General features: G+C 37.5%; 2 protein-coding genes across 2 annotated transcripts; one reads left to right on the forward strand and one right to left on the reverse strand.

Annotated features, from left to right (window-relative positions):
- Positions 1-2,639: 2,639 nt before the first annotated feature.
- Positions 2,640-13,644, forward strand: LOC141593149 (uncharacterized). Its single transcript, XM_074414103.1, has 4 exons — positions 2,640-2,729; positions 3,047-3,295; positions 12,424-13,041; positions 13,153-13,644. The coding sequence occupies exons 1-4, from the start codon at positions 2,640-2,642 to the stop codon at positions 13,642-13,644; spliced, it is 1,449 nt and encodes a 482-aa protein (XP_074270204.1).
- Positions 13,645-23,821: 10,177 nt separating this feature from the next.
- Positions 23,822-26,704, reverse strand: LOC141590813 (L-ascorbate oxidase homolog). The gene is made up of 8 exons (XM_074411368.1): positions 26,561-26,704; positions 26,344-26,453; positions 25,991-26,261; positions 25,788-25,887; positions 25,099-25,444; positions 24,446-24,814; positions 24,290-24,368; positions 23,822-24,183 (listed from the first exon to the last, which is right to left on the reverse strand). Exons 1-8 carry the CDS (start codon positions 26,702-26,704, stop codon positions 23,986-23,988), a joined length of 1,617 nt encoding a protein of 538 aa, XP_074267469.1. The 3' UTR covers positions 23,822-23,985.
- Positions 26,705-27,938: the final 1,234 nt, after the last annotated feature.

A 27,938-nucleotide genomic window follows, 5' to 3' on the forward strand; every position in this document is an offset into this window, starting at 1 on the left:
ACCTATTGTTTAAGGAGTCCTATCCAAAATTTGATATGGGCCCTAATCTTTTCATCATTTATATCATCGTAATAATTAAATTTAAGAGTTTAGTTTTATAAGCGGGAAAGTGGTGATTGACTCTCATAATTCTATACAATTGTACCAATCGTTGGTTGCCGCAGTGGTAGCATGGGGTTGCGCTTGGTAGGGAGGTCTGCGGATCGATCCCCAACAACTGCGATTGAGAGGGTTTAAATACCGTAATCCTTGGACACGCCCCGAAATCCGGATTAGTCGGCCCAATGTGGTTCGGATTACCGGATGGTTTAGACCAAAAAATAACTCTATACAATTGTGAAATTAACTCCCATAACTTTCAATTGGAGTGATTAGACCCCATAACTTACATAATAGGTGAAATTAAACCCCTTTATCAAAATCTCACGATAAATTCAATTTATCATATCACTAAAATAAAAATGGTTATGTTCTTATGAAAAATACGAAATCAAATTTTAAAAAAGTTAATAAAAAAATTAGCATAAATTAGATAAAATAAAATTAAAAATATTTTACAAAAATCAAACCCAATTTATTATTTTTATATAATGTACAGATTTTTCAAATTTTATTTATATAAAGTACAAATTTTCCAAATTTTTGTAAAAAATTTTAATTGCAAATTATTTTGTTAGGTAGTTGTGTTAAAATTAGAAGTTGGAATAAAAGATTTTCATGACAAAAAATATAAAAAATATAATAGAAGCGTAAAAAAAATATTCAATTTTTTCAATATTTCAATAATTAAAAAAAAGTTTATACATAAAATTGTTATTTTTTTTCCAAAAAATCACACCGAATTTTACTATTTCTTATTTTACATAAGAACATAACTATTTTTACTTTTTTTTTTGAGGTGAACTATTTTTACTTTTGTGATATGACAAATTGAATTTCTCGTGAGATTTTGATAAAGAAGATTAATTTAACTTATTATGTAAGTTATGGGGCCTAATCACTCCAATTGAAAGTTGTAGGGGTTAATTTCACAATTGCACAAAGTTATGGGGGTCAATCACCACTTTTCCGGTTTTATAAGTCATATAAATTGTTCTTATATTAAAGGGGAGTATTATTTCATGGTCACTTTTAATACGCTAAAATAATCACAAAACGCTCTAAATTGTGTAATTGACTCTAAGGCATATTCTTATTGGCTAATTAAGACATTTTCGGCAATTACTAAATATAATACTTTATAGAGATAGTTATTATATTATTTTAGTAAATTATAATTGCTTGCTAGAGAATATTTATGGTAATTAGTCACGATAAGATTGAATAAATAACTAAAATAATATAATCTTATAAGATCACACATATAAGCACAATCAGAAATATATCAGTTCATTGACTTCGAGAAAGTGTAGCTAGTAAATGAAACAAAACCCTAGAGAGAGAAAGCCTATGACTGCATAGAGAGAGAAAGCGAAGTTTGACCTAGATTCCGCGCCAATGACGAGGAAATCTAACCTTCAACGACAGCGGGAGATGTCTTTACGAGGACGGAGCATCCCTGCAAAGCAAAGAGAGACGTCCAACAATGATGAAGAAATGAACGAAACCAAAGAAGGAAACCCTACAGAGATTCATGTCGGCCCTGATGTTGATGTCAATGGAAAAATGAAAAATATCAATGAAGTTGTTGGTATCCCTGAACTAGTTGTTGAAACGGATAGTGAGGATGAATCAATCCATGAGGATGAAGACGATGTGCATGAAGAGGAGGAAACAGTAGTGTCTGAAACGCAGGAAATAGAGTCTGAGGAGGATGATGATGCCAAAACAGAGTGCGATGAGATGTTACAAATCCAACCTGGGGATGTGGAGGAAGAGACAGTATACTGGAACCAGGCGGTGATGTGCTTCATATTGGGTGCTAATCCGCCATGGGAGGTGGTGGAGGGATTTATTAGGCGTATTTGGACAAAATTTAACATCGACAAAATTTCCTTCCTTCCAAATGGCGTATTCTTGGTTAGGTTTAAGTCAGTGGAGATGAAGGAGAAAGTCTTATTGTCGGGGCACTATCTATTTGATAACAAGCCAATGATAGTCAAGGAATGGACGAAGGATATTGAATTAACAAAAGCTAATGTCAAGTCTGTCCCTGCCTGGATACGCTTGCATAACTTACCCATTAAATTCTGGGGTAAGAGTCTGCCAAAGATATCAAGCTTGGTGGGCAAATATGTGAAAAGTGATCAGGCTACAAATGAGAGGCGAGATTAGGCTTTGCAAGAGTGATGGTGGAGATGATGGTGGATCAGCCTCTCCCATCAGAAATTTTGTTTAAAGATGAAAAAGGAGATGTGATTAAAGTGGAGGTAGAATATGAATGGAGGCCTATTACTTGCAGTAAGTGTCAAGGAATGGGTCATGATGGGGACCAATGCAAAAGAGTAGAGGAAATAAAGAAAGTAGCTGTGACCACTAGGAAAGTATGGAGGCCTGTTGCTAAGAAAATTCCTGAGCAGCAGGCACATGAAACTGTTATTGATACAGTTTTGGTGGAATAAGTAGCTGGTAAGTCTCCAGTCAAGAATGGTCAAATTATAACTCCCCCAATCAAGAGATTGACTATTCTTAATAGGAGAATGGAGGAGCCTGGTGGATATAGTAAAGTGGACTTTGGAGCTCAATCATACAAGGAGGTTGCTTCTTCTCCACCCCCAATGAAATCAGGTGTAAATGGTAATGAATTCTCCCCTACACATTCACATGGATAGTATTGGTTTTTTGGAACATTAGGGGTATGAATAGAGTAGGGAAACAGAAAAGTATTAATTATTTCTTACAGAATAAAGGAATAGGCTTATTTGGTCTATTGGAAACAAAAATCAAGAATAATTTTTTTTCAAAGGCTGTTAATAGTTTCAATAATGGATGGTGTATTTCTACTAATAATGGATATCATAGTGGAGGAAGAATTTAGATTTTATGGCAACCAAAGATGTTTAGAGTGAATTTTATTGAGTACAATGCTCAGTTAATTCATATGAAGGTTGAATCTTTGCTTGACAAAGGCATATGCTACTTGACTATGGTCTATGCCTTCAATGGCATTCAAGAGAGAGCTCCTCTTTGGAATCATCTGAGGAAGATTGCTGGACAGACTCAAGGTCCATGGGCCATAGAAGGTGATTTCAACTGTATCTTAGCTGCCAGTGAGAGATATGGGGGTGCATCCACTATGGCTGAAATGGAACCTTTCAGGAGATGTGTTGAGGACTGTGAGGTGGTGGATATTGCTGTTACTGGCTCTCTGTGTTGGGAAATGTGTCCTCAACAATAGTGCGATCACATGATTTAAGTATCATTATTAAATCTCATTTTAAAGAATACAATTGGGAAGTAATTTTATTCTTCACAACTCGGTCAACATATATCGGTAATGATTGGGCGACTAGAGTTTGACATTACCGCGTGTGTGACGGTGGTGATCATTTGACCCCTAGGTCATACCTAAAGGGCAATACACTTAATTGATTATTTAATTAATCGTATAATGTTACGAGTTAATTAAATTTCTTGAAAAATTGACGGACAATTTTGGTAGTAAAATTTACGTATCAAATTGAAATATGATTAAATGAGATACGGTCTGAGTAATCGAATTGTATCATTACTCGGATGAAATTATTGTTTAAAGAAACGATTGGATTTGAATGAATTATTATAAATACAATCTGTTGTGATTTATAAATGGTAAAAATATTTTGGCACAAGTAATTATGAAATTACTAAGTCAATTTTTGTATATGACGTATTTTTGATAATACGTTGAATTTTTAATATATTAAAAATTACATAACAAATATATGTGACATGTGACATGTAACATGTAGACAATTGACAAAAATAATATGGACTCCATATTATGTAAATGCCGAAATAATGGAGGGGATTAGGCTTAAATTGTGTTTATATTTTAAATAAGAAAGCATAATGATTATAAAGTAATCTAGCCATGCAAGCCTATGAACATTGTTAAGAGCAACAATTTCATGCATTGGCTCTTTCCTTTCCTCCACTCCCACCGGTTTTTGGGAAGAAAAACACTTGAGATTTTTCTTATTTTTTTTTGCCTAATATTCACTAAGAGGTAGTGGATGTTCATTCATTCTTTTACTCATCAAAATATAAGATTTCTAGAGAGACAAAACTCTCTCTTCTTCTTCTCTCCCATATAGCCGAAATTATTAAGTGTATATAATAATTTTGGGTCATTTTTCTACTAGATTAATATTATACTAGTATTCATAATATTAATTAGATTAAGTGTTAAGCCTTGGGTATAAAGCTTGGGGAGAGATCTTATTCTTAGATCTTGTTCATCCATTGGAATAGCTCAAGAACAAGAAGAGAAAGGTGATCTCTCTTGTGCCCAATATAGCCGAAATATTGAATGTAAGGACATTATTTCTCTTCTTTTATATTATTGTTTGCATGCATAAAATCCGTTTTAATTTTATGACAAATTATTTTAGACATATATGAGTATGTTTTTATGTATATGAATCTACATTTCCTTCAATCGGTATCGAGAGCCACGGTTGTTTGCATGCAAATTGGTTAAAAGTTTTTCCGAGTTATATGAATAACAAATAAAACTTGTAAAATTTGTGTTATTATGATATATCACGAAATAATTACATGCATGTTAATATTTCTGGTCCTAAAGTGTTTTAGGATATTTTGGTTAATTTTTCGGATTTTTATTGTTCATTTTTAATAATAATGACATTTAAATGTGATTTTATGAGTAAAAATGTCATTTTTGGTCGAAAATTAGCTATACTTCGAATTTTCACTTGGTTTTTGGATATGTTGTTACATATATTATTTTGAGATAACCTGTAAATTTTCATAATTTTTGGACTAGTTATGCTCGAAAAATGATTTTTTCATCATTAAATTCGGATTTAAGAGAAAAATTAGGTTAATATGAGTTAAATTTCGAATCTGGTCATAGAAATTAATATGTTGTCACATGCAATTTTACAAGATGTGTGTAAAATAATTGGCTATAAAGAAGTCTTTTAGCATGATTTATGAATTTTTGAAGAAAAATAGCATAAATAGTGACATTATTAGTGAAAAATTAATAAAACATAATCTATGACTTAGGAAAAACGTCTAATGTTGCATTTTATTATATTTTTCAGATCTAAAATTGAAAAGTTAATGAAAATAATTTTTCCATGTTTTTATGATTATTTTATTATAAATTGATAAACCGCAACATTGTTTTTCCGGAAAAATTTCGAAAATATTTAACCTAAGATTTTGAACATTATGAGTGTCATGGAATTTTTCCAGAATGTTCATGAATTTAAATTTCAAATTTTGAATTTATTTGAAATTTTTGGATTTATTTGAAGTTTAATAGCTTATTTTGTAATTTTTGGTCCATTTATGAACAATTTTGTAAATAAAGGTTAATTATGGTCAAATTATTAGTGAAGACTATATTTTGAGTCCTAAGAGGTTAGGGTAATTAACTTATGCATAAATATGAGTTTATGTATTTTTGTGATTATAAAATGTTGAAATCACGCAAATCCGTAAAAACCGAGTAATATACGATATTGGCTAATTAAAAGGCGATTTAGCATAAATTTGAGCATGTTCATACATATTATAATGCTGCATTTTTCTTTATGATTGTCATAATTTTAATTTATGTAATTTTGAATTATGTAATTTTACTTAGTATGGCCTTAGATTTTAATTGGTATTTCCCGAAATGTATGGGAATATCGATTCGGTTGTAATTTTTATTGTGATCTCGTATCACCGTTTTGTAATTTAATAGATTTATTTTATGTTAGTTACAAATGTATAATAGGAAATTATGTAATTTATTATGTAATTTTATTCATTCCGGAGTTCCTAAAGACGGATTTCTTCAAGAATGGCGATACATAAAGACGGTGTTACCTCGAGATGCGTGCCACAACCGAAGTTCAAGGGACCAATGGAGTTGGTTTCCGAATATGTAATAGATTAATAGTTTTTCTATTTTAGGAAAGGTCATACTAGGATTTATTTTTTCCTTTATGCTTGCATTTTATTTTATGTCACATGCATCGCTAAATCGCCATAACTAAACATGCATTGTCTTTTATCGAGTTTTTCGACCGTGTCAATTAGAATTATCGTAGTTCACCGCTTTAGTTCACTTCAAACGTGATAGATAATAAATTGACATGACCTCTCGCTAAAACTATCAATTGAGACATAGCCTTACCAAATAGTAGAAACCATGAAAACCTATTTCGTGAGGGAGTGCACTCGGCCACACCGGGGTACAAACCTTGTTACGTAGGGGAAGTGGGTGATGAATGTTAATCCACCGAATTCATGTTGATGAGGGATGTATCGGCCCCACCGTGCCCAAGTTAATGTGGGTTTGGATCATGGACACATTTATTCGAAATTTGGATTGAACTCAACAAAAGTATTTGATAAGGGATGTATCGGCCCCACCGTGCCCTTGTCGATGTGTTTTGGGCTATAGATAATTGTTAATGTAATATTATCGACCAAGAGTTCTAAAAGTAGAATCGATTAAACGTTAATCCACCGAGTTATATTGATAAAGGATGTATCGGCCCCACCGTGCCTAAGTCGATATGAATTTGGGTCTTGGAATCATTTATTATAGTTGGGTAGAGGTCACTATATAAATGTTCATATCTTGTTAAAATTGCAAGTATGATTTAAAAAAGACAAATGTTAATATTTCCTTTCCTCCATATTTGTAGTGCATTACAATGAATCCATCAAATGCTACCGCACCGATAACCATTGAGTCATATCACCATGTTCTTGACGACGTATGCTCCAACAATAATTTCGATACAACTAGAGAACTTCATTTCGGGATAGGTTCGGATGGAAACCTTAATTTCATCACCACTTCTAAACCACCCACTACTACTAGACCTCGTGTGAGTCCGTCTCAGGAAGACTACCTCATACGATCTATAGGGTCTTTGTCTCTGGAAGATAAAGATGCCAAAGCTAGTGGGAGCTCTAGCAATCAAGTTCTTGCATCAAAGGGTGAGAGGTTCAAGAAGAAAGGAAAGAAAGTCAAAAACTTCAAGCAAGTTAATGATGAGTGCCATTATTGCTATGGCATGGGACATTGGCTTAGGAATTGCCCTATGTATTTGCGAAATATAAGGGAAGGACTCATTGCTCCAAAAGGTACAATTCCTAAAGAAATTTATATTATTGATATAAATTATACTTCCACTACGACATGGGTACTAGATACCGGTTGTGGTTCTCACCTTTGTAATCATTTACAGGGTTTAAGAGATGTGGAGAGGCTTAGCAAGGGAGATGTGGATCTACGCCTTGGAAATGGAGCTCGGGTAGCGGCCGAATCCAAGGGAACTTATGTTTTAGCTTTGCCAAATGGATTTGAGTTGTATTTGCATAATTGTTTTTATGTACCTACACTCTCTAAAAACATTATTTCAATCGCCATGCTAGACGTGGACGGTTTTTGTTTTGCCATTAAGAACAATTGTTGTACTATTTCTAGGAATGATTTGGTTATTGGCCAAGCCACTTCCATCAATGGCATTTACATTTTAGAGACCTCAAATCCAACAAGAGATATTTATAACATTCAATCAAAGAAACTCAAAACAAGTGACCCAAGTGAAGCGTTCATTTGGCATTGTCGATTAGGTCACATAAACGAGAATCGCATCAAAAGATTAATTTCAACTAATGTGATTACACCATTTGATTATCAATCATATGGCACATGCGAATATTGCCTAATTGGCAAAATGACTCGTAATCCTTTTAGTGGTAAAGGGACACGAGCTAGTGAGCTATTGGGACTCATACACACCGATGTGTGTGGACCATTGTCTATCACCGCTCGTGGTAATTATAACTACTTCATAACCTTCACCGATGATTTAAGTAGATATGGGTATATCTATTTAATTAAACATAAGAGTGAAGCGTTTGAGAAAATTCAAGAATTTCAAAATGAAGTGGAGAACCAATTGAATAAAAGGATTAAGGCACTACGATCCGATCGTGGTGGAGAATACCTTAGCCTTGAATTTGATTCACACTTGAAAAGTCGTGGTATTATATCACAACTTTCTCCACCCGGAACACCTCAACTTAATGGTGTTGCCGAAAGGAGAAATCGAACCTTACTAGATATGGTTCGATCCATGATGAGTCAAACCGAGTTACCGAACTCGTTTTGGGGATTTGCGATACAAACCGCAATTCGATCTTTGAATAATAGTCCCACAAAGTCCACCGAAAAGACTCCATGTGAGATGTGGATTTTGGTAAGATCCCAAATATATCCTATATGAAGATTTGGGGATGTGATGCTTACGTCAAAACTAAGAACGACAACAAGCTAGCTCCAAGATCCGAAAAATGCATCTTTGTAGGTTATCCCTCGACCTCTCGAGGGTATTACTTCTACAAACCTCAAGATCATAAAGTGTTTGTGTCTTGCGAGGCTGTCTTCTTAGAAAGAGAATTTATTTCTAAGAGACAGAGTGGGAGAAATTTTGAACTTGATGAAGTTCAAGAGCCACAAACCGAGATAGAGACGCAAGAAGATGTTCCTTCGTCGTCTAACGCGGTTGTACCTCCTCCACTAAGAAGGACGGGCCGAGTAATTCGCCATCCCGATCGATATGTGGGACTTATCGAAGAAGATGGAACACTCGATGTGTTACTTATGGAAAGTGACGAGCCCGCCACCTACAAGGCCGCAATCTCTAGTCCTAATTCCACCTTATGGCTTGAAGCCATGAAATCCGAAATGGATTCTATGCTTGAAAACCAAGTTTGGGACTTGGTAGATTTGCCTAAAGGGGCAAGACCCCTCCAATGCAAATGGATTTTCAAGGTAAAAAATGGCATAGAAGGACATGACGATGTCTACAAAGCTAGGCTAGTGGCAAAAGGATTTACCCAAGTCCAAGGTCTCCATTATGATGAGACCTTCGCCCCCGTAGCCATGCTAAGATCCATACGGATTTTGTTAGCGATCGCCGCATTTCATGATTATGAAATATGGCAAATGGATGTCAAAACCGCTTTTCTAAATGGGCATTTAGAGGAGGAGGTGTACATGATACAACCCGAAGGTTTTGTTGATTCTAAAAATCCTAACAAAGTGTGCAAGCTTAAGAGATCCATTTATGGTCTTAAGCAAGCATCTAGAAGTTGGAATCATCGATTTAATCATGTTATAAAAGAAAATGGTTTCACTCGAAATGTTGAGGAACCATGTTTATATATGAAATTCAGTGGGAGCAATGTTGTGTTCCTAATATTGTATGTCGATGACATACTACTCATTGGAAATGATATTCCAATGTTGTCTTCTGTTAAGAAGTGGTTAGGTAACCACTTCCAAATGAAGGATTTAGGAGAGGCACAACGCATATTAGGTATCTGGATCTATAGAGATAGACCCAAGAGGATATTGGCACTAAGTCAAGAGTCTTATGTTGATAAGATTCTTCGACGATTAAGCATGGACAAATCCAAAAGGGGTTTGGTACCTATGGTAACCTAACGATATTGAGCAGGACTCAATGTCCCTCCGAACCCCATGATGTTGAACGCATGAAGTTGATCCCTTACGCTTCCGCTGTTGGATCAATCATGTATGCCATGATATGCACACGTCCTGATGTCTCGTATGCCTTGAGCATGACGAGTAGATATCAAGCAAATCCAGGTGAGAGTCACTGGATTGTTGTCAAGAACATCCTTAAGTACTTGAGAAGAACTAAGGACTCTATCCTTGTGTTTGGAGGAGACACCGAGTTGCGTGTTACAGGATACACGGACTCAAGTTTTCAAACGGATAGAGATGACATGAAATCACAAGTGGTTTTGTTTTCATGCTCAATGGTGGTGCCGTAAGTGGAGAAGCTTCAAGGAAGTCAGAATCGCGGATTCGACAACGGAGGCTGAGTACATAGCATCGGAAGTCGCCAAGGAAGCTATGTGGATCAAGCAATTCACGGAAGGTCTAAAAGTAGTACCTACCGCCGATGATCCCATCACTCTCTATTGTGATAATAGTGGGACGATCTTCCAAGCTAAGGAGCCAAAGTCTAGTAATAGATCTAGACATGTACTTAGAAAGTATCATGTAATAAGAGATTTCATTGAAAGAAAGGAAATTGCGATTTGTAAGGTTGGGACGGATGACAACATAGCCGATCCGCTCACCAAGCCTTTATCGCAGGCTAAGCATGATGGGCATGTTGCGTCCATGGGACTTAAACGTGTACCAAATTTTTGTTAGATTTTGAAATGAAATAAAAGTGTTGTTTTTGTTCATGTTCATAATCGCATTTGTCTTTTATCCTTAATTTATACTTTGTTACATCCAAACGGGTTGTAGAGACAATTGAACCCCGTTAAAGTGAACATGGATTAACATTGTTTTGCCCATAGTTACTTATATGAGGTGACGTCTCGAAGTGACTAGAGTGTGAGGCGATTGATGGCAAGTTCAAGTGCCATACGGTCATGTGAGATGACTAGTCGATCACATAGGCGGTAGATTAGGAACATTTTGTCGGGCCTAATGACCGCTTATAGAGTTCTGGCAAATTTATATAGCCTGGTCGTGGCGAGAGATACTATAGTGTTCTAATGAGTCGATTCTTTTGACTAGAGACTATTCACCTAAGATGGCACAGTTTGATTAACTTTGATTTGTGTTACTACGACCTTCGTAAATGGGGTCAAATGGGCATATTTTGGGTTATGATGGCTGTGGCTAATCGAAGGGAATGAGTGCGATAGGAATTGTCCACCCCTTGTCAGGGTTATAACAATATCTCGGGGCCACTCGAGGAGCAATGAATCGAAAATGCGTGGCCACGCTCGGAAAGTATCTATGATAGATAAGTCCGGTCAATCGGTTATTCTCCAGATCGAGGAAACCACTCTCGATATGATCACTTGCAAGTACGACCCGAAAGACACCTCGCATTGAGTGGGAGATAGTAATAGGACAAGAGAATTGGTGACGCACACTTGTCGAGGACAAGTGGGAGATTGTTGGGAAATGTGTCCTCAACAATAGTGCGATCACATGATTTAAATATCATTATTAAATCTCATTTTAAAGAATACAATTGGGAAGTAATTTTGTTACTGTCAACTGGTCAACATATATCGGTAATGATTGGCTGACTAGAGTTTGACATTACTGTCGTGTGACGGTGGTGATCAGTTGACCCCCTAGGTCATACCTAAAGGGCAATACACTTAATTGATTATTTAATTAATCGTATAATGTTACGAGTTAATTAAATTTCTTGAAAAATTGACGGACAATTTTGGTAGTAAAATTTACGTATCAAATTCAAATATGATTAAATGAGATACGGTCTGAGTAATCGAATTGTATCATTACTCGGATGAAATTATTGTTTAAAGAAACGATTGGATTTGAATGAATTATTATAAATACAATCTGTTGTGATTTATAAATGGTAAAAATATTTTGGCACAAGTAATTATGAAATTACTAAGTCAATTTTTGTATATGACGTATTTTTGATAATACGTTGAATTTTTAATATATTAAAAATTACATAACAAATATATGTGACATGTGACATGTAACATGTAGACAATTGACAAAAATAATATGAACTCCATATTATGTAAATGCCGAAATAATGGAGGGGATTAGGCTTAAATTGTGTTTATATTTTAAATAAGAAAGCATAATGATTATAAAGTAATCTAGCCATGCAAGCCTATGAACATTGTTAAGAGCAACAATTTCATGCATTGGTTATTTCCTTTCCTCCACTCCCACCGGTTTTTGGGAAGAAAAACACTTGAGATTTTTCTTATTTTTTTTGCCTAATATTCACTAAGAGGTAGTGGATGTTCATTCATTCTTTTACTCATCAAAATATAAGATTTCTAGAGAGACAAAACTCTCTCTTCTTCTTCTCTCCCATATAGCCGAAATTATTAAGTGTATATAATAATTTTGGGTCATTTTTCTACTAGATTAATATTATACTAGTATTCATAATATTAATTAGATTAAGTGTTAAGCCTTGGGTATAAAGCTTGGGGAGAGATCTTATTCTTAGATCTTGTTCATCCATTGGAATAGCTCAAGAACAAGAAGAGAAAGGTGATCTCTCTTGTGCCCAATATAGCCGAAATATTGAATGTAAGGACATTATTTCTCTTCTTTTATATTATTGTTTGCATGCATAAAATCCGTTTTAATTTTATGACAAATTATTTTAGACATATATGAGTATGTTAAAGTGTATATGAATCTACATTTCCTTCACTCTGTACACCTGGAATAACAAGCAGAGACCTGAGGAGAGAATTTATAGCAGGATAGATAGATTCTTAGTTAATAAAGAATGGTGTGATCTATATCCTGACAAATATGCTCATTTCTTGCCAGAGGGTTTATTTGACCACTCACCATGTCTGATAAGGAGTTCTACCAATGTGAGGGGCAAAATCAGTTTCAAATACCTCAATATGTGGGGTAGCTCTAAAGAGTTTATCAACACTGTAAGGAAGAATTGGGACAGAGGCATAGAGGGTACTCCTCTCTATAAATTGACCACAAATCTGAAGGGACTCAAAGCTGGTCTGTATCAGCTGAATAGGGATGCCTTTAGTGATATTGAAAAGGCAACTACAAAGCTGCAGCAGGAGGTTGAGGATCTACAGGCTCAACTGGGCAGGGATCCTGACAATATGCAGCTACAGCAGCAGGAGTTTGAGGCTTTCCAGGAGCTGAAGATTAAGAGTCTGGCTAGGGATAGCTTTTTGCATCAAAGAGCTAAGAGTGTCTGGATCAAGGAAGGGGATACTAACTCTGCTTATTTCCATAATTCTATCAGGCACAGAAGGAATAAGAATAGGGTGATCATGATTGAGGATATGGATGGCAAACTGTGTGAGTCTCCTGATAAGGTACAAAATGCTTTTCTGAACTACTATAAGCACCTGCTGGGCTCTAGTCAAGGGGTGCAGAAAATCCACAGCAAGATCATTGATCAGGGGCCTAGGTGTTCTGAAGCTTAGGCTGCTACTTTACTTAGACCTGTCACTGGTGAAGAAGTCAAGGATATTCTTTTTAGTATCCCTGATGTCAAATCTCCAGGTCCAGATGGGTATACTAGCAGGTTTTTCAAAGATGCTTGGGGAGAGATTGGCAAGGATGTTATCACTGCAGTGCTTGACTTCTTTCAACATGGTAAGATCTTGAAACAAATTAATGCAACTAATCTCACTATGGTGCCCAAATGTGATAGACCTCAGTCTGTACTGCAATTCCGTCCCATTGCTTGCTGCAATGTTATATACAAGGTCATATCAAAGCTTCTATGTGCTAGGTTGGTTGAGGTCCTCCCTTGCATTGTAGACAAGAATCAAGGAGCCTTTATTCAACACAGAAGCATTCAAGAGAATATCTTGATATGTCAAGACTTTATTAGACTGTATGAAAGGCCTTCCTCCTCTCCTAGGTGTATGTTTAAAATTGATCTGCAAAAAGCCTATGACACTGTTGAATGAGAGTTTGTGGATATGCTTATGATAATGCTGAAATTCCCTTTGAAATTTAGAGTCCTGGTAATGCAATGTATCACTACTGCTTCCTTCTCTATATCTCTAAATGGTGAGATGTTTGAGTTCTTTCCAGGGAAGAGGGGTCTGAGACAGGAAGACCCTCTTTCTCCCCTTATCTTCACCCTCTGTATGGAGTACTTGACTAGAACTCTTAAATATGCAGCTGCTAGATATGACTTTGCTTTTCACCCTATGTGCAAGGAAATGGGTCTTACAAATCTGATGTTTGCTGATGATGTCTTGATGTTTAGTAAGGGGGATGCTAAGTCAATGATGTTGTTACTGAGATCCTTCTCTACTTTTTCAAGAGCTACAGGCCTTAAAATTAGTGCTGCAAAATCTAATGCTTATTTCTGTGGAGTTTCTAATCAACTAAAGTAAGAAATTCCAAGTGTGTCTGGCTTCAAAGAGGGGGAGCTGCCTTTCAGGTACTTAGGCCTGCCTATTCAAACTACCAGACTGCAGAAGAAAGATTGTGAATGCCTTGTGGAAAAAATATGCTCCAAAATCCATGGTTATGGGTCGAGGAAGTTCTCCTTTTCAGGAAGACTGACTTTGGTGCAAGCTGTTCTAAAGAGCCTATTGTAACACCCCCTCATACCAAGGTACCTTACCAGGACTACCTAAGCATGAAAGGCTGTTACCATCTCGGTTGCCCGAGGTTAGTATAGATCAAAAGCGTCCGTCCCAAACACAATTATTAGAAGTGCTGTAAAGTATTAATGTTTACAACAATCCAAACCCAAACAAAAACCAATAAAGTGAATACAACTGAGGACAACTACAAAATCATAGCTAAGACTCAGGATCGTGATACTACAACCGTGATGACGACTTCCCCCACCACCCAAGCTCACCAAATGCAATACACCGTCAAGTCTCTCACCATCCCCGAATGGATCACCGCAGTTTTACAAAACAACAACAACGGGTCGTACCATTCAATCAATGTAAGACAACAAACAATATAACCGGCCGATCATCCTCCATAGTAACCGACTACACACCGAAGTGTGTAGCCACCGCCATTACCCATCGCAACAGGTAATCCACTCCGCCAATGGGTGACCGCAGCCCATCCCCACCAAGTCCAGCTCATCAACGAGCGACTAACAATCCCCGTCCCTTAATGTGCACATCCCCTCCCGTGGCGGGTTCCACGGAGGGCGAACTAGGGTGTGAAGCCACTCCCGCAAGTGACTCCACCACAATCACACAAACCACAAAGATCACAAAAATGTCTCAACACCACAACCGTCACCACACAATCACATCACCACCGTCACCACAACACCCATAATCCGATGATCAGCAGATAACAACAAATACAACATAACTACAGTCTTAAATCAATTAACAGTAACTGAGTAGGGAAACCCTACCTTTTCGTAATCCTCTTCTTACGCCGCAATCAATCATACAATAAGCATAACAATTACCACATCGTCACCTACAACAATGATAATCAACAATCACATAACGCACACACTATATGCAAAACCCCATTTCCCCCAAATTCATAATCAAAGACAAACCCTAGGACAATCATCAACAAGCATGGGGAATAAAGACTTACCGACGAAAGGATGAATGATTGAATGCGGTTGCTAAGATTGTCCATACATACACAGAGGAGAGATTGGGAATGATTAGAGCGTCGTAGGTTTTGATTAGGTTTACAAACCGTGTTTTAGAAACTGATTTCTCAAATTTTATAATCTCTAAAAACACTCCCATCAACCGTTGAATTAATACTCGTCGGATCGGATACTCGGTCGAGTATGATGTATACTCGGCCGAGTATCCTCCACTCGGTCGAGTATTCATCATACTCGGCCGAGTATTCCTCGCGAGAAGCCAAACAGAACATACACTTAGCACTACTCGGCCGAGTAGGCTCTACTCGGTCGAGTACTTAGCTTAATAAAATCCGTAGTGTTACAATCTTCCCCCCTTAAAAAGAACTTCGTCCCCGAAGTTCCAACCCAACCTATAAAACATGGACACCTAACACTAAGTCTACCAACAACACTTACTTCCACAACATGACTCACGGTATCATCCCAACTACAAAGATAGCCTCTCGACACTAACTCCAATATTATCGAATAACCACAATATAACGTTGCCAACCTTGTCTCACTTCCATAACACTCGAGCACTCAATCCACAAAAGAAGATCAATCATCAAAACGGAGTGTTACATTCTACCATCCTTAAAGCGAACTTCGTCCTCGAAGTTTACTCAAATACATAAACATCATCTTCCAACTGTCAAAACTATCGGACTCATAATCATTATCATACAACTGTCAACACTGTTGAAATATTCTCTCATTGCTAAACATCGAATTACTACAAGCACGGTCATGACCTTTAATCAAATCAATTAAAACAAATATCCGTCCTCTATGCTACACCAACACTCTACTTCCAATAATATTACGACATGCACAATCCTCAAACGCTATTTGCCGCATCCTACTCCTCTTAAGACACATGTTACGTCCTCGTAACTCATTAGTACTAAATCCTCAGCTATACCTCTCATTATCTTCATTGCCACCACATGTGAAAGATACACGTGTATAATCTAAACACTTACTATTCCTATATCCAAGGCTCTCTTACTTAAACAGTTATCATACCTCAACTCATTTTGCACTCCATTTAACCAATACCACACAATCCTGATCAAAACAAACACTCTAACTCTTCCACATTACCGCAACACGACATACCTCTCTATATAAACTATATAAAACTCTTATCGCCAAAAGCATAACTCACGATCCGCACTTTTTTCGTACACTCACACGAGATCCTCATGTTCTTTCCTTCATTACCGCAAAACTCATACATAACTTAACATGACACTAATTCCCCAACACTCTACACTCACTATCTCAACCCAGGATTATGAACCACCTGCATCTTTCAGGTCATTACCACACATGTTTTACGAATCACTAACCATTACCATTTCTACCAAAGCCTCATCTAGAACAAGATCAAAATTACAGAATAACCTATCACAACCGTGTCCCGTCAATGAATATCACTATACCATGATAACAACGAAAACATATACAACTCTCTTTCATATAATCCTCATACCCTCATTCCCAACCCGAAATCGGTAAGAAACATCAACAAACAAAACAACAAAGCTTACATGTCTAACCGAAACTCACAAGAAACAACAAAGAACAAAACAACAATCTGTGCATAATCGGTATGTACTTTCGAAACTCAAATCGTAACCACCCCGTATACTCCACCACAACGGTGACGGCATCGCAACTTCGCCACCAACAGCCGCACCGCAGCAAAATGCCCGCATCACAATACGAAATACCGTGCCGGATCACCACCCGAGGCACAACAACCACATCGATAAACATCACGCCCACATATAATTCCCACAAGCACTGACTCGGTATAACTCTCCGGACAAGAAAACTTACTCAAAACCGCTTTACTCGATCATAACAAAACATTTTATACAGAATAAACATACAAGAATCTCATGCACATCATTCTTACCATTTCACTAATAAACATGTATCATCAATACACATGCAATTTTAACTATCCATGTCAGATCAATCAAATTATTACCTTTTGAACCTTATTCCATTATATTGTCGTACCCAACATATATCACAAACATTCATATAACAACTTTATGACTATTACACCATACATTTCTCGTGAGGTCGAACCTCACACAAACATTTATACACATCATAGACCCATAATCACATCCAACCAATCAATCCCGATCACGTAAGTTACCACTTGACAATGAATACCTCTCATCCGGATTTAACCTGTGTGCCTTTCATAACATATCCTCTCATACCCACAATTATCACTCCTCCGAAAATTGTAGCCATAACATCGCACCCAACTTGAGCGAATACCTCACATATCTACATCTTATACTCCCTCACAACCAAACATATTAATTACCCCCACAAAATCAACCTCATTAAAACAACTAACTTCCCTAAAGTAACATCATCCTCAACCACTAGTGACAATACGATGGCACCAACATCCTTCATGTGATCACTCTCTTACTAACACTTCGTAATATCACAATCCGTTTTCTCTCCTTGGTTATCATCCCAAGTAAAGAACATCCAATCCATCAACAAGATTTACCTCAATATTCTTCCCAATACTATGCTTAATTGTCATATTACCCGATTCCCCACCAAGATTTCATATCGTGCAAATTCTCTACCCAACTTTTACTTTACTTAGTTCCTCGAAACTCCCGACTAATCATGTTGTTCAAAACTCCTATATAACCATTAACTCAAATCCTCATACTAGGATTATACATCTCGACGATTATTTCTTACTTTATATCACATAACTTCGGTGAACATTTTCTTAGTTTTACTCCCCTCATTCTTTTCTTTTTACACTCGACAAAAGCAATTAACCACTCAACTCCTTATTACTTCTTACCTAACTCTTAAGTAATTTGTTTATTTCTCCCATAGCTCCACAACTCTAATTCCATTAATTCATATCAATATCTTATCATTCTTCTTATCATTTATCCTCTCTCATCTTGCTTCTCACTCACCCTTGTCACATCAAGTCTACACACTAATGGTTACTCTTCCATTAGTCGTATCTCCCTTTCGTATCTCTAGGAAACCAAAAATTTATGTCATACCGTTAATTTTCCATAGAATTACACACTAGGCTTACCCCTTAATATTCCAACTTCCCAAACTTAGCCACTATCTACAAATCCACATCGCGACATCACTTCCTTTAAGTTCACTATATACCTCTCTTTCCTATCTTCTTACAACAACCTTCCATTACATATATCCTTAAGCAACTCTATCCTAGCTGTCTTCCTCCCTAAATCCTTACACATCCAAATATGCCACTATTCTTGTCCCATATCTCAATCTTTCATTCTCATGCTTCTTTACACTTACATCACCCTTGTCCATATACACTTACTTTTATACTACTCAATACACGACTATTTCACTCATCATATCTCACAAAACATGCTCTTTACCTCGATTAGCTCATCATTCTTCCCTTTTCTTCTTCCACTATCCTTCACAACCACATTAACACATGTCTTCCTTACCCAACACATGTCCCTCATAAGCCATAATTCTCCATGTCATACCTTCCTAAACTTACGTATCAAGACCGTCTCACATATAAAAGAATGCATTAAGACTCAAAACATACATGTGTATATACCCTATGACTCAAAACAATGAAAAACATAGCCACCGGCTCAAAACAAAAGTAAAAACATAGCCATCGACTCAAAACAAAAGTAAGAACATAGCCACCGACTCAAAGTGGCCGCCCAACGAGGTACTCGGTCGAGTACATAACATACCAGGTCGAGTATAAGGTACTCGGTCGAGTAACTATATTACTCGGTCGAGTTTCGACTCTGAGAAGCAAACTCAATTGTCGCAGAAGGATTACTCGGTCGAGTATTGGGAATACTCGGCCGAGTGGACCTTACTCGGTCGAGTTTGAGACTACTCGGCCGAGTTTAGGACTCCAGACGCTAAATAGTATTATCACAGAGAGATTACTCGGCCGAATATGGAACACTCGGTCGAGTACAAAAGACACTCGGCCGAGTAGGGACTACTCGGTCGAGTATCGGCAGCGATTCTTAAGACCGTCCAGTTTTCGTAAAACAGTCATATCTCACTCGTTACTTGGTCATTTTGGGCGTGTGACCTATCGTTAGAATCGTAAGAGGACAAGCTATCACCTCAACTTGGAATTACAGCAATATCATTTCTAGAACTCGACTTATGACAGTTTTAAGACAACCCTTCCAAAATCGGTTTGTATACAAATTAAAATTTCTTAACAAAACAACTTAAACATGCATAAAGCAAACAATAACAACTCAATACTTCTAAAAACCAGTACATAGGTGAACTTTCATCATACTCACATTAGAATTAAACACGACATTCACATATGTAGACGTATGACCTTAACCACATGCTACGACCAACAACCAAACATTAACATCATCATGATTATGCAGACACATCCTACCTCACATTACATATACTCCAATTTCACATTTCGTTAGCACAATTACACAAAATTTTCCATCTATATATGACACTTCACACCCCATTTCAAAAGCCTAGCAAGAAACCACATAACATGCTTCGATTCTCACACACAACTACGCAATTCCTTTATCATATACCACCATGGTCAAATCCTTTCATTTCATCCAACAACTACACAAGGCTCAAGTTACAAGTATTACACACACATGACTCAAGCATACAAAATTTCACCCCATGTGACCGGCTTGAGATCGTAAGGGCCTTAGTGCGACTCCGGGACGTCTCCCAAGTCTTTGCGGTAGCTCCAAACAACTCTCCCCGGGTTCATTTTATTTAGACTCCCTAAGTTCATTGGGTTCATTTGTTTTAGGTGCCGGAATCGTCGGCTCTGATACCACTTTGTAACACCCCCTCATACCAAGGTACCTTACCAGGACTACCTAAGCATGAAAGGTCATTACCATCTCGGTTGCCCGAGGTTAGTATAGATCAAAAGCGTCCGTCCCAAACACAATTATTAGAAGTCTTTGTAAAGTATTAATGTTTACAACAATCCAATTCCAAACCAAAACCAATAAAGTGAATACAACCGAGGACAACTACAAAATCATAGCTAAGACTCGGGATCGTGATACTACAACCGTGATGACGACTTCCCCGACCACCCAAGCTCACCAAATGCACATACTGTCAAGTCTGCTCACCATCCCCGAATGGATCACCGCAGGTTTTACAAAACAACAACAACGGGGTCGATACCATTCAATCAATGTAAGACAACAAACAATATAACGGACTGATCATCCTCCATAGTAACCGACTACACACCGAAGTGTGTAGCCCCGCCAGATTACCCATCGCAATGTAATCCACTCCGCCGATGGGTGACCGCACCCATCCCCACCAAGTCCAAATCATCAACGAGCGACTAACAATCCCTGTCCCTTAATGTGCACATCCCCTCCCGTGGCGGGTTCCACGGAGGGCGAACTAGGTGTGAAGCCACTCCCGCAAGTGACTCCACCACAATCACACAAACCACAAAGATCACACTGTCTCAACACCACAACCGTCACCACACAATCACATCACCACCGTCACCACAACACCCATAATCCGATGATCGCAGAGATAACAACAAATACAACATAACTACGGTCTTAAATCAATTAACGAAGAATCGAGTAGGGAAACCCTACCTTTTCGTAATCCTCTTACGCTGCAATCAATCATACAATAAGCATAACAATTACCACATCGTCACCTACAACAATGATAATCAACAATCACATAACGCACACACTATATGCAAAACCCCATTTCCCCCAAATTCATAATCAAAGACAAACCCTAGGACAATCATCAACAAGCATGGGGAATAAAGACTTACCGACGAAAGGATGAATGATTGAATGCGGTTGCTAAGATTGTCCATACATACACAGAGGAGAGATTGGGAATGATTAGAGCGTCGTAGGTTTTGATTAGGTTTACAAACCGTGTTTTAGAAACTGATTTCTCAAATTTTATAATCTCTAAAAACACTCCCATCAACCGTTGAATTAATACTCGTCAGACCGGATACTCGGTCGAGTATGATGTATACTCGGCCGAGTATCCTCCACTCGGTCGAGTATTCATCATACTCGGCCGAGTATTCCTCGGCAGAAGCCAAACAGAACATACACTTAGCACTACTCGGCCGAGTAGGCTCTACTCGGTCGAGTACTTAGCTTAATAAAGTCTGTAGTGTTACACCTATGCTCCTACTGGGCTTCTTTGTTTGTGCTTCCCAAAGGAATAATACAAAGAGTTGAAGCTACCTGCAGGAACTTCTTGTGGGATGGGGGTACTGAGTATAGGAGAGCTCCATTGGTGGCTTGGGACAAGGTGTGCAGGGCTAAAGAGGAAGGGGGCCTGGGATTACAGGATATGGAGATGTGGAATAAAGCTCTAGTTGGGAGACTAGTGGACTGGATATATGAAGGAAGGGATTCTGTCTGGGTCAAGTGGGTGGAATGTAACCATCTTAAGGGTCCGTTTGGATTGAAGGAATTTGAGAGAAGGGGAGGGGAGGGAAAGGGAGGGATTTAATTTCCTTTGTTTGGATAAAAAATATTGGAGAAAGGAAATGGAAGGGGAGAGAAATGAGAGAACTTATTTTCCTTCCTATAGAACAAACTATAATCTTTCCAAGGGTGGCAAGATTTGGAAAGAAAACATTATTTGGACTCTAATTATACCATCAATCCTCCATCCATTCTTATCTCCCTCCTTCCTCCCCTTCCATTTCCCTTCATAATTTTTATTATCCAAACACCCACATCCCATTTGCCCTCCCCTTCTCTCCCCTCCCTTCACCTCCCCTCACTCCCCCTCCCCTCCCCTTCCCTCCTAAAATTGTATCCATACGGACCCTAAAGGAAGGACTTGGTATGAATATGAGCCTAGTACTAATTCTAGTTGGGTGTGGAGACGTGTATGCAGGGTCAAAACTGAACTAGCAGCTGGATACTTGACTGGCAAATGGCATGACCAACCTGATGGTTACTCTCCTGCTAGCTGTTACAGATGGTTAAGAGGGGTTCAGCCTAAGGTTTGTTGGCATCCTGTGATGTGGAATCCCTGGAACATTCCTAAGCATAGCTTTATGGGGTGGCTATGGGTTCGTGATGCCCTAAAAACAAAAACCAGGCTTCTGCAATATGGTGTTACAGATGATGCTGATTGTATGCTGTGTGGGCAAGGTATTGAAACTCAGGAACATTTGTTTTTTGACAGTTTTTATAGCAGAAGAGTTATCCATGCTATAAATCTGGTGATGGGAGGAGTACTAGCTACACACGATCTGCTGGAATGGAGTATGCAACATATTGGTTCCCAGGTTCAGAAAAGAGTATTTTCTGCAATGCTTGTGTGTTTGATTTATCAGATATGGCAGCAAAGGAATAAGTGCAGGGTGGAAATGCAAGTGCTCAGGCCTGAAAAGCTTAGTACATTGATCATACAGGAGATTAGAGCAAGAATCAGGAGTAAGGACTTAAAGATGCTGAAACATGATGATGTTGAATGGTTACATAGCATGAATTTATTGTAATATCCTATATGACTCTTGTACTATGATATCCATTTATTAATATATACTTACATCTTACCAAAAAAAGAAAATATATCAGTTCTATAAGAAAACAATATAAGCACCAATTTCATTTCTATTGTTTTCTAAATTGTGTAATTGCTGTTATTGGCCAACCTTCATTTCTATTGTTTTCTACATACATCACAAAGAATATATCTTCCCGTGTTCCGATCAAGAGTTATCTATTCCTTTTGCCATAATAAAACCAAGAAATTAGAAACGAGTGATTTCGGACCACACAAAATAAATAACTATTAACTAATATAATTATTTATATTATGATGTGTCTACCATAGTTGACAAAATGCTGACTGCATTTACGGAATAATAGAAAACAAGGTTTGGGGGATGTAACATTCATCTACCTTGGAGTCATAGGTCCCAAAAAACCAATTTTGTGGAATAATTTATTGATTGATTTAGATGAGGAATCTTTTGTCTTCTAAAATAGGTGAAGCTTGGCTTGGCTCATCAATTGCGACATTTTTGGACAATTAAGGTTATGAGATTATGAGGTGTCTACCATAGTTGACAAAATGCTTTTGCAACAATAATTTCTCAAATAATATACTTTTACTCCTTTTATCTCAACTGCACAACTCTTGATTTGCATTAATCCCGAACAATAATAATAGTACCTATCATCATACAACATGAGGCTTTAAGAATAGTTGGGTTCTGGACAGATAAGAGGGTTGTCGAGTTTATTTAGCGTTACTTTGTGTCGAAAGATTGTTTATGAAATTTGAGTCACCAGCGGGTAGTTAACAATAGTATATGAAAAATTAATGAATCTTGCAGAATAAAGGAAACTTGATTATTAATATAAATTATGATTAAGGAGATACTTAATCAAAAGTACAATATAATTTTGCTTCTTTTCAAATCCTAGTGTAAACTTAAGTTGAATATGTTCCCCATCATTCGATTTTTACAGTCACCCTTTCGTAACTGATGCTTTCTTCATGTCGGAAAGTTGTAATAAATCTTTCCTTGGGGTTAAAACTAATCAACGAGTACTACAATGAATAAAGGGAAATGAATCTAATACTTAGCAGCCTTGCCACACTTGAGGGCATTCGGAGGGATATCAGCCTCGGACAAGAGGCTTTTTTCGTCGTTCCACACCCGGAAATAGAGTTCCTGGCCCAAGTACCTCCTGTGCCATATTTCAGACCTCAGGTTCCACATTCCCTTGTTATCTACTGCTGCCAATACTACTGTCCATGAGTTTGGGTACACCTGCAAATACCGCCAATTGTAATCTCCATCGATCAATATCTGTATCGATCAGTTAATAATCTAGGCGACATCTGCAACTACTCGGTACTTTTTATTTGTAGTTTACCTGTACAGTGGTCCTCCATACAGAATCGACCAGATTGTATTTTTTCCTCATTGCAGGAGTCCATTTCTTTGCTCCATATCTAAAACATGACCAATCATCAAAACCAATCATCAAAACATCCAACATCTAAAGAACATAGAAATCAATCTGACTTACGCCACAACAAAGAAGTTATGGCCATCAAGATGCCAAGACTGGAGCGTTTTTTCTTTGTTTTGGAAAACTATTTCCACGAAATCATGAAGAGCAAGGCCAACGACTGATGTTCCATATTCTAGACGCTTGCCGGGTGTAGGAACATCCTTAATTGTGTTGAGGTTGAAGACATCAGGGATGTTGTAGTAGTCAGCAAGCTTCAGTGGAGTGTCTGGATTCACATAAGAAACCTGGTTTACTGCATAACGCTTCTTACCATTAATCTTGCCAGCAGAATTGGCCAGTATCAGAGTCCTTGTAATCTGGATACCCCCATAATGGTAAGATCCTTGAGGGTTTGGCCTTGCCGCATTAGCTGTAAGGTTCCATCTACAAGAAATCGATTGGCACTTGTTACTCACAGAACTTTATCTGTAATAGTTAGATTTCATAGTATACTTTCATATGAGTAATATTGTACTGCGTGCAGACGTGCAGTGACTACACATGTCACTTTAAATGGTTTCGGGTAGAGTCATTAGATTATTTAAGATGTTTTGCATCATTTCGGTTGACAGTTTTGAAAATACGCGATTAAATTTATTTTAAAAAATCAATTTAGTTCATTTTAGTTAAGCACATAATTACTCAGAACAGAAGGAAGTTGGTTGTACCTCAAAGTTCTAGCTTGCTTCATAGACCAGTGAATTTGATAAGTAGGGCCAACGGGCAAAGGGTCAGCAGGAGGAGTGGTTGAACCAGTGTAATGTAGGATGGCTCGGCCAACAAGGTGTTTTTTGGTGAATCGAGCTGAAGCAACAATGTGATAGTCCTTAACCATCCCGTGGAGGGTCACCAAGAAAGACATGGATTGGCCTGGATGAACATCAAGTGACTCGTACATTTCTTGGAGGACGTGGGAACCCTCAACCTCAACTAGCTTTAACATGTGCCCTTGAATTCTAACATTAACTGAAAGCATTGTCCCAACATTTGCCACTCTAAACATGTATGTTTTCCCTGCACCAACCCATTCTACATGTTAGGACGCAAATTGGCCCGACCAGAAACTGACGCAAACCAGATTATGATTCTACATAAAATAACATTTTTATTTTGGTACATAAATTGTAGTCTGCTAGACATGTTCAATACAAAAGATAGGCGGAGAAAGCCAGGAAAGCAGTTCTGACATTGAAAAGTTGTTAATAACAATGATCTGAAACATTCCTTAAAATGACCTGACGCGGGTCAACTGACTCAAAAATGACACAAATTGACCTGTTCATAAAATGATCGAACAAGAGTGAACTAATCATAGGACCATTTTACCATAAACATAGCAAAACATGGTTAAATTTACCTGCTTCACTGGTGAAGACAGTATTTTTAGGATGTCCATTGATAAGTATACCATCAGGGACGGGCATAGCTTGTCCTAAGTCCAAGTTTTTTCGAAGTAGCTGCAAAACAACAACAATTTAAGGTAAAATCAAGTCAACAGCTTCAAACTATAAAATAATAAGAATAGTCAACGTTCATAGTAGACGAGTGGCAGTGAAAAACCTTGAAGTCAGTCTTGTACCAGTCTCCAACAGTGAGAGTAAATTGTTGAGCAGGTTCAGGGTAAGGGCTAGGAATGACAGGTCTTCTGTGAATGTTGAACCCTCCAAACCCACCACCGGTTCTGTGCAACGATGTCGAGGGGTAGTAACTGTATGTACCAATTTGATCCTTAGCCTGCATCCTGTAAGTCCAATTTGAGTGAGGCGGTATAGGACAGTTTGTTCCTAGTACTCCGTCTTGCCACGACATTCTCCTCTGCCACATTCCATTCCTGCAGTTACACAACAACATAAACTCTTAGTTGGCGATTGACTGACAAAACAGAGAAAATAAAGTTGCATACGTATACTAACCATGTCATGAGGAATGGCTCGTCGAGCTTATTAATGACGTTAACAATGATATTGTCATTGGTTTCACAGTCCATAGTTGGGCCAGGCAACTGTCCGTTAACAAGAATAGCCTGAAAGATGACAGCATTTTATTTAGTTAGGATGAAATTTTACCTAATCTTTAAATTTAATTTTGCAAGAGAAAAAGTAGGATATCTTTTGAGGTGAAAGAACCAACCCTCTGAGATACACCAAGAGGAGAAACTGTTCCATATGTGATCTCCAAATCGTAATATCGGTATGGACTTTCTGCATTAAGTCCAACTAAAGTCGATAATGCTAAAATTCCGACAAGGAAAGCCAAGTATTGCGTCTCTCCCATCTTCTAAATTATAGATTGACCAATCAACCTACTTAAAATAAAAAGACGGACATACACATTAATAATCATTAATCATTTTATATTCACGCAATACAACCGTAGCCATATGAGATAATACGAGAAGAATGTAGCTAATGTTGCAATGTAATTATGTAACAGTATGACATGATTAGAAGATTAATATACTACAAGTCTATGATTACCTAGTAATAGAAGAGTAGAGCAAAGAAAGATGGAGTTTTAAGTGTGTAGTTTCCAAAGGCCCTTATATAAACCAGAATTTATTTTAGTGAATTTATAAACAAAGAAATACTGACAGCCATTGAAAAAATGAGAATATGCCACGGTGGATTATATTACGGCGTACTTCATGGTTTTTTTAAGTGATCATCCTTTATTACTCCACTTTCTTGCTTGGGCAATGGAGGATACTTCATTCTGCAACCTTCATTTCTGTTTAATTCCAGTTTCGTGTTTATTAAAAATACGCAATATCAATTTAATTTACAGTAGGAAATGATAAAAAGGGTCGGAAATATGCAGTTTTGATCATGGGCAGACACTTTTTTTCACGGGCCAAGCCATGCAGCCATGCTGATAATGCTGAAAAGTGAATTGCATTTCAAGTGTGATACAAAGATATGCCAAAACTTTTCGCTAAAATAGTAAAATGCTAATTCCATTATGATAAACCCCGCACAAAAACAAGCTATATCAAACGATTATAAGCGATTCGGTTAACAACGCACAAAACATTCCATATGTACATTTTGTTTCTACAGTCTATAACAATTTTAAATGGTTCTAACAGTCCGGCTTGCCATTTGAAAAAAATTACGAAATTAATTTGCCGTGACAAAGATTATTATTTGTCGCTTTGAAGTTTGAACGTCTTTGTCAATAGAATGGTGATAGGGCTTCATCCACTTTTGCAAAATTTGAATAACACCCTAATTAAAATAAGGAAAATGATAAATACAGCCCTAAAAAGGAATGAAAACCTTAAAGCAAGCATTAATGACATTAATTTACGCGTAATTGTGTCATAAATTCCTAATTTAATTCCATTTTGGGAAGTAATTTAATTCTTAAATACAGCCTTCAGGGCTGTATTTATCATTACCGTTAAAATAATATACAAAATCTCAAATTTAATTTTCACTTATTGTTGAGCGCCTAAACCGAAAGGGCTATAAATGTACGAGTAATCAATAGAAAATGCATCAAAATCGTC

Source organism: Silene latifolia, chromosome 7 (assembly GCF_048544455.1).
Source record: "Silene latifolia isolate original U9 population chromosome 7, ASM4854445v1, whole genome shotgun sequence".
Taxonomy (NCBI): Eukaryota; Viridiplantae; Streptophyta; class Magnoliopsida; order Caryophyllales; family Caryophyllaceae; genus Silene; species Silene latifolia.

What these genes read in the sequence shown, in the direction of transcription:
- LOC141593149 (XM_074414103.1), top strand. Translation starts at nt 2,640, where the DNA reads ATGGAGGAGCCTGGTGGATATAGTAAAGTGGACTTTGGAGCTCAATCA. An exon ending in CACCCCCAATGAAATCAGGT is followed by an intron (nt 2,730 to 3,046) that starts GTAAATGGTAAT and finishes ATTCATATGAAG; the next exon opens with GTTGAATCTTTGCTTGACAA. An exon ending in GTGAGGTGGTGGATATTGCT is followed by an intron (nt 3,296 to 12,423) that starts GTTACTGGCTCT and finishes AATAACAAGCAG; the next exon opens with AGACCTGAGGAGAGAATTTA.
- LOC141590813 (XM_074411368.1), bottom strand. Translation starts at nt 26,704, where the DNA reads ATGGGAGAGACGCAATACTTGGCTTTCCTTGTCGGAATTTTAGCATTA. An exon ending in TGTCTTCACCAGTGAAGCAG is followed by an intron (nt 25,445 to 25,787) that starts GTAAATTTAACC and finishes GGGTTGGTGCAG; the next exon opens with GGAAAACATACATGTTTAGA. An exon ending in CATAACTTCTTTGTTGTGGC is followed by an intron (nt 24,369 to 24,445) that starts GTAAGTCAGATT and finishes GTCATGTTTTAG; the next exon opens with ATATGGAGCAAAGAAATGGA.